Consider the following 7,798-nt stretch of genomic DNA (forward strand, 5'->3'; position numbering starts at 1 on the left):
GGTAGAAGAACTAAAAATATAAATTTAAACAATATGCATTGCTCAATACATCCTGAGTAATAAAATGAAATGTCTTTTATAAATGAAAAGGGGCTACGTAAATTTAAGCCTTAAAATTAAAACTTTCGTTTTATGCTATCACGACAGAAAAATAATTATCATGATCGTTTCCCAGTAGCACAGTGACTCTAACAACTGGGTTTTGATACCTGTGGTGGGCAGAACACAGATAGCTTTTTGTGTAATTTTGTGCTTAATAACAAACAACAATAATATTAAAACAGTATAAAAATTATTGCATAGACCTACTCAACTACATAAATTATAACGAAGAAACTTTCTCATTTTTCCATGTTATACCAAATACCCTTATAATTTAACAATAATTATTTGGTTATTGATTCTAAGTGTAAGTTTCGAATAATGAAATACAGTTTAAAATTTTGTCGCAAACAAATGATATGAATGATATTTTAGATGTTCGTTGTTATATTCACTTCGTGTGGGTTGATTTCTTTCCTTATAAAGTGTTTTGTCAATTATAATATAATAATAAAGCAGATGGCAGTAAAGTTTCACTGTCTTGTCCATGTTTATAGATTTTCAAGCCCCGTGTTCGCTCTTTCTCTTGTGTTAACTGCACGTTGAAAAGGTAGGTTTATATTAGTGTATGTTTTAATTCGTGATTATGCAAGGAAATTCTCTGTTTCTTCTCATTTTGTTTAGAATATACTTTCCTTAGGTAGTTTTTATTTATTAAAACACAATGTTGAACAGTAAAATAATTGAGCCATAAATTTACGCAGAAATATTTAAAAAAGAAAATTATAAATGAGCTAATAAACATTAGTTACGCCTTACACTTCAGAGTGGGGCACAGTGAATACAGATTATATGTGTACGTTGCAATTTGTTTCATTGTTATTTTGTACTCTAAATTAAGTTTTATATTAACCTCGTTTAAGTTTTGACTATTTTATAACCTCATAGCAGTGTATTCTCTGCTTTTTGTAACTGTCTAAAATATGTAAATATCTTAACCCTTAAACAGCGAGTATGTTAAAAAACGTCTTAAACATAATCTTTAGCATTTTAATTATGAATTTGAACAAAATATAAAAGGAAATGAAAAGCATAATAAAAAATTTGTTTATTAAAAGTTCAAATGTTTTTTAGGGTATGGAAATCACTAAGACATTCTTCAATGGGCAGTGTTACTTACATTTTTTTACACCAGGTAGTCCCCATCTTTCGCTTTGTTTCTTTTCTTGTTGTATGCATACATTTGTGACATTGTCCACTTTTTCTAACTCTTGAGGATGGATTACTTTCTAAAAACAGTGCTGAGAAAATGTTTCTTTTCCAAAATGTCTATCAAGAACAGTCAGGTTGTCTCTTTGGGAAATGTCACTTTTGCATACCTTTCCAATACTTTGAAAATTACATTGTAACTAAGCTGCCTCAGTGATTGCTTCTTGCCAGTTTTTACCAGATGTTATAATAACTCAAAATTGAGATATCAGTTAGGTGAGAAAAAGCTTCTTGCACCATTTCACACATTTAGAAAGGCAGTCACTTTTGTCAACTAGCCTCATGTTAACAGTATAATCTAAAACCATATCAGGTTTGGTTATTGGTTGTTTAGTTTTGTAATCATCCTTCCCAGTATATTTCATTTCACTTTTATGTACTGTACTAAGCAAAGTTGCAGAATGTATTTCTATTGAAGTGCTAAAATATTCTCATGCATCTCAGACTAAACCTCTCTCTTCTTCAGAGGTCAAATTTAAGCATGCTCTTCAATTAGTTCTATTCCAGAAAAACCAGTCTTATTTTTAAATAGAAAGTTGCATAATTCCAGACTTGTACAATAATTATCAGTATATATATAACCATTTCCAAAGTAGTCTTTCATCAATTACTTGACAACTGATCCAAAAAATCATAATTGAGGATCTTTGGGGACATGTACATCAGTTGCAGAATAGATATACTTGTGTATTACAATTCCTGTCTCACAATCACATAATGCAAAGATCTTTATTCCAAATCTATGATGCTTGCTTGGAGTATTGCTTTAAAACAATGCAACCTTTGAAAAAATATCACAAATTCATCAATAACAACTTTTTAAAATGGATAAAAATATTTTTATCTTTATTCTTCACCATTGTAAACACTTCTCAAACTTTTCATAATCAATCATTTGCATCCATTTCTTTGTTATTTGCAAAGTGCAAATTTCAAAGAATCTTCCTTAATTCATCTCAAGTATTGTATTTTGGAAAAATTAGGGTTCCAGTAAGGAGATTGTTCTTCCAATAATCAACAAATCTATGCTGTTTTTTACATGTAGCAAAAGCATCACCTGAACAAAAAGATGTACATTTCCTTAGTAGCTGTATCTTTCCATCTCTTACTTTGTGATGTAGGAGTGTTACTTTTACCTTCTTCAGAATTCAAGGATTTACAAAACTTGTATCCATTTCTTACATGGTATGACTCATTATACTTTAATCAAGTATGGTAGTAAAAAATTCATATTCTGCGAGTCCAGCATTTCTACTATCAAAAGAATGAATAAATGGATCATAACTGTAAAATCTTACCCATTGGGAACTGGTGGATTCTGATTCACTATTTAAATCACATACAGAGCTTTAAACAATTGAATTTGGTGATGATGAAAAATGTGAAAGGTTTTCATTGGAATAATTATCACTGCTAATGCTTCCATTTTGTCTTTTGATGAAAAATGATTTTGCTTCATTTCCTTAGCTGACACACCCTTCCTTTACTGCTCCATGCCCCTACTAGTACAGCAGTAAGTCTACAGATTTACAACACTAAAGTCAGGGGTTCAATTCCCCTTGGTGAGCTCAGCAGATAGCCTGATGTGGCTTTGCTATATGAAGACACATGCTCATCTACTGCTCCATGACTTACACTGAGAAAGTGGCTCAGATGCAACACTTTGAATGGGTACAATTACTAAGGTATGAGAGGGTTGCCAACTAATGTTATTAGCTTGTATCATATCAATTGATGATTGGTGCATTGTGAGTGCAAAGCATGAAATCATTTGGTTGATGGCCACCTTTTTCTTGGAAAACATCAATTGATGATGGCTGATGTTCAAGGGTTAAGCAATATATTCAGCAATATTTGTATTTTCTTCTGTATGTTGTCTTGCTTTTTTAACTGAATTGATTTAGGCATGTGTTGAAATTTTTGAAACTTAAATTCATTAATTTATAAGAACATTTAGTTGGAGTGTAATATTATTCTCTTATTTGATAAATAAATCCATACAAATTCACAGATTGGCATACATTAAGGATTTGTTGGATTTATTAATTTACCCCTTGTGTTTTCAGAGTTGTACAGCATTTTAATTTCATTAAAATTATCATTGCATACTTTCGAATGTCAGGGTTTGTCTATAGTAAGATGTAACAGTATTTGGTATACTAACTAGTGTTACCAATACAGTTAATGAAATTAATATTTATGTATTTAATAGAAGTAAATTTATTTGTAAAATATAAACATGCCAGTTTTTTGGGTTTTTCCTTCTAATTCTCCATTGTATGTCTTTTGACCAAAGAAAGCTCATTAAGTTGCTCATACTGGTGAGGCAGGTAGCATCTGGGACCATTTATGAGTATTGTTACTGTTTAAACTGTATCATATTGTTTCCATAGTATGACCATAAGTCACATTTACTGATAGATGTTTATTAATAACACATGTTTTTGAGTTAATGTTGTATACATCTGTAATATAATGATGGATTCTTGATGATGAGAAACCCACTTGAAATAAAAACATATTTTGGAACGGCTAGTGTGGGTATTAACACTTGCTGATAAGCAGAGAACTTTATGACCTTCCTAGGTCATCTTCTCTGCTTATCAATAAGTGTTAATACCCATACCAGCCATTCTGAGAAACATAATGATGGATTATTACATTGCTTGGTTCAGGAAGTAACTTAACGTGTGATAGAAAGGAAGTGTAGCTTTGGAAGCTGGGAAGCATATTTACAATAGTTTTTTCCAGTACACTGTACATAAATTATGATATACTTTAATAATAGTATGTGGTACAGTGATCATATAATGCATGATCTCTCAGAAATCTGAAATTCTATTTGATTTTGAATAATGTAAAAAACATGTACACTATTTTGTCTGTTTTCTTTCAGATGCCTTCAATCAGTGTGAAGGATGTTGACCAGCATGAGTTTGTGCAAGCTTTTGCTGCTTTCTTGAAAAAGTAATTCCAGATTTTCTAAAATTTTTATTTTAATTTTTCCAGATTTTTTATTTTATAAATTTGATAACTGGTTGACTATATTAATTTACTTGGAATGTTGGATTTTATGAATTCATAAAAATTTAATTTCCGATTATTGTTTTTTCACCAGAAGTTTTGCCATTTTTAGCAAATGTTCTAATTTCTATCAGTGTTAATATCAACTTGTTACAAATATTCAATGTAAAAGTAACTTGTACCTAATCCAAAATATAAAAATGTGAGTTGGTTATTTTTCTATTTCTGAATTGCTCATGATATTTTCATCCAGTTATGTGTAGTGCAACAACCAAAATCATAAATATGTTGTGCATCTGAGTTTTTCATGCAAGTTATTTAATTTTATTTTAGGTCTGGAAAACTCAGAATCCCAGATTGGGTTGATTTAGTCAAAACAGGGATTTATAAAGAACTGGCACCTTATGATGAAGACTGGTTCTATGTAAGATGTGGTATGTGCATCATTATTAGGAAATAGTGAAGAATCACTAACTGTAAAAAGTTTATTGCTTTTGTCACTGTTGAGAATGCTTGCATGCCCCCTTTTTGGTGATTGTCAATATACATAGTTGCTAAGCAACAAAACTATCACTGGATTGTTCTTAGGCCAATTATGGTGTTTATGTTGTACTTAAAATTCTTTTTGATTTGTTAGAAAGATTTTTATTTTTTTTTATAACTTTGGCAATATAAGGACAAAACAGTTTATTTCAGAAGTTATGACATTGAATTGTAGCCAAAAACAAAATAAAATGTATTAGTGTTTCAACTAAATTTTGTTTATTTATTACTTGTAATAAGTCCATTATAACATTATAGAATCAATATTTTCAGTAGTGAATAAATATTCTTTTGGTATTTTGACACATTATTTTTCTCTGTTTTAAATTCAAGTAAATTAACATTTATTACTACCAAGTATCTTTTATCCATACAGTTGAAAATTTGTTTCAGAATGCCTACACTGTTTTCTACTTCTTGACCTAGAAGACAGTGAAAAAATTTATTTAAGTATTTTCAGAATATACACATTTCTGCTTAATAGCTACTAAAAATGTGTTTATTAAAGAATTACTTCAAGACTTATGAAATAAGTGAAAATTAGGTGCATTTTGAAGGTGTAGACAAATTTCTTTTAAATTCAGTAATCTTCATTGATCATTCAACAGTGGTTCCCTGTAGTTTTGACAGGCTTTTTACTAGTCTCAGTAATAAGGCCTACCTACAAATTTTATCAAAACAATCAAGTATAGTTTAAGCCCTATGTGATCTGAAGTACTAACTTGCACATTGTTTCTATTTTTTTGTATTTAATCCTTTTACTTAAGCAATAGTGCTTATTCTCTATTAGGAATTAGCTTTTGTTGCTGTCGGTGTTGCAGTTTTTGCAACATAGTTTTAAAGCCACCAAAACGGGTTTATGATTTTGCTTTGGTGAAACTGTTCTTTTATATCCTAATAGCACTCCAAAGTTACTTGCATGGAATTTTTAGGCTTACTCAGGTCAGTTACACGATTGTTTGTTTGTTTTTTGGAATTTCGCACAAAGCTACTCGAGGGCTATCCGTGCTAGCCATCCCTAATTTAGCAGTGTAAGACTAGAGGGAAGGCAGCTAGTCATCACCAGCCACCGCCAACTCTTGGGCTACTCTTTTACCAACGAAAAGTGGGATTGACCGAAACATTATAACGCCCCCACGGCTGGGAGGGCGAGCATGTTTAGCGGGCGCGAACCCGCAACCCTCGGATTACGAAGTCGCACGCCTTACGTGCTCGGCCATGCCAGGCCTACATGATTTATTCATCTTTATATACATACAACAGGGAACACTTTACATGTATTCAATATTCAAAAGTAGTTTGGGGTAGGTCTTGAATCTTTTCTAACATTAATTGCTGTAGTAGAAAGAGAAAGCCCTTGGTCGAATGAAGTCATAATTTGTCTATATTTCTTTTGAAGTTTGTTATAGTTGAACAGTGATATATCACTTAACGAGTAAAGCAGTGAATGTTGGAAAAGCACTGCCATTTATCCAAAAACAATTGTGCAAGCACTTTACTACCCTGCAGTTAAAGGGTTAAGATTCAGATTTGTAGTTAAAGTTTGATCTTGGTATTTTTTCATTAGTTATATGCTTAAGCACCTTTTGATTTTTGTAAAAAAATTGTTTATAATTGCTTTGTGAGCTTACATATCACTCAAACTTATTTCTTTAGCCTCTGTAGCTCGTCACCTCTATCTTCGAGCACCTGTTGGAGTTGGGGCACTAACAAAAATTTACGGTGGAAGACATCGTAGAGGCACCGCTCCAGCTCATTTCTGTCGAGGTTCTTCAAGTATTGCCCGGAAAGCACTTCAGGCTCTAGAACAACTGAAGATGGTTGAAAAAGATGATAATGGGTGAGTGGTATATATATTTGTGCTGTAAAATCATGTGTTTTGTATATGTTGGTAAAGTTTCTGGAATTATAGATAGTGTGAAAATTGTGATTAATACACCATTAGATTTGTTCTTTCTAACAAATATTCTAAAGATATGTTGTTAACTTGTATTTTTTCCCCTCTGAAATTGCACCTAGTTGCTGTAGTTTACAGACATTGTGGTTCTTATATTATAATTTTACTGTGTCATTTTTAGAGATAATTTATTTAGCTTTTTATTGGAGATTTAAGTAAAGAATGTGTTATATTTTTATGTTCAGGGGTCGTCGTCTAACAAGCCAGGGAAGGAGAGACTTGGATAGAATTGCTGCTCAAGTGAAATCAAAGACCTCTAAATGAGCAAGATGAGTGTTTATTGGTTTGTAAACGTGTTAAATAAATAAAAAATAAATAAATAGAATATCCAGTGCTTGTGATTATGGCTTTTTCAATACCTGCACTTTGTAGACTTGTATAAAATATAAAAGTGTGGTGTACTTCAGGAAATGTACAGTTAACTGTATTGTAATGGGTCATAGTTCAAAGGCCATGTCATTATGTTTTTGTCTTGCATTCAAAATTTTATTGAACAATTTTATGAATTCATGTTAATACTTTTAGTATCAGTGGATAATATAATTTGAATGTTAGTGTTATACATTGTTTGGTTTCTTAATTTAAAAGTAAATATTAAAGAAACAGTCACTCAAACATCAGTTCTATGTTGTGGTACATGAAATGCAGCACTGGTTCAAATTAGATATTGGTGATGTCCATGTACAAAGTCTATAGTTTTACAGAGTAGGAGCTCAAGTTAAGTTATAATATAAGAGCCCTGGTTGCAAAAGATCACTTAAATTTAGGGGGAAAAACCCATCAGAGCAGAAAGGACATGTTGGAGATGCTAGACTTTGTAACTGTAATACAATAATGTAATCTAAATCAGTGATGTTGAGAAAACCCACTTATAGAGAAAAATATATATGTAAAAATGGCTCGTTTGGGTTGAGATTTTTTTTTTACATAGAGGAGCGAACAACATTTCGACTGTGAACCTGA

The 7,798-nt window shown here is 31.5% G+C and overlaps 1 protein-coding gene across 2 annotated transcripts; it reads left to right on the forward strand.

Annotated features, from left to right (window-relative positions):
* The first annotated feature begins 550 nt into the window (after positions 1-550).
* Positions 551-7,169, forward strand: LOC143240340 (small ribosomal subunit protein eS19-like). 2 transcript variants are annotated; one of them, XM_076482607.1, is made up of 5 exons: positions 551-652; positions 4,208-4,278; positions 4,669-4,769; positions 6,535-6,718; positions 7,021-7,169. In XM_076482607.1, the coding sequence occupies exons 2-5, from the start codon at positions 4,208-4,210 to the stop codon at positions 7,097-7,099; spliced, it is 435 nt and encodes a 144-aa protein (XP_076338722.1). In that variant the 5' UTR covers positions 551-652; the 3' UTR covers positions 7,100-7,169. The 2 variants fall into 2 exon arrangements, with proteins under 2 accessions (XP_076338722.1, XP_076338721.1); XM_076482606.1 differs by lacking the exon at positions 551-652 and adding an exon at positions 2,964-2,996.
* Positions 7,170-7,798: the final 629 nt, after the last annotated feature.

The sequence above is a fragment of the Tachypleus tridentatus genome, chromosome 13, assembly GCF_004210375.1.
Source record: "Tachypleus tridentatus isolate NWPU-2018 chromosome 13, ASM421037v1, whole genome shotgun sequence".
Lineage (NCBI taxonomy): Eukaryota > Metazoa > Arthropoda > Merostomata > Xiphosura > Limulidae > Tachypleus > Tachypleus tridentatus.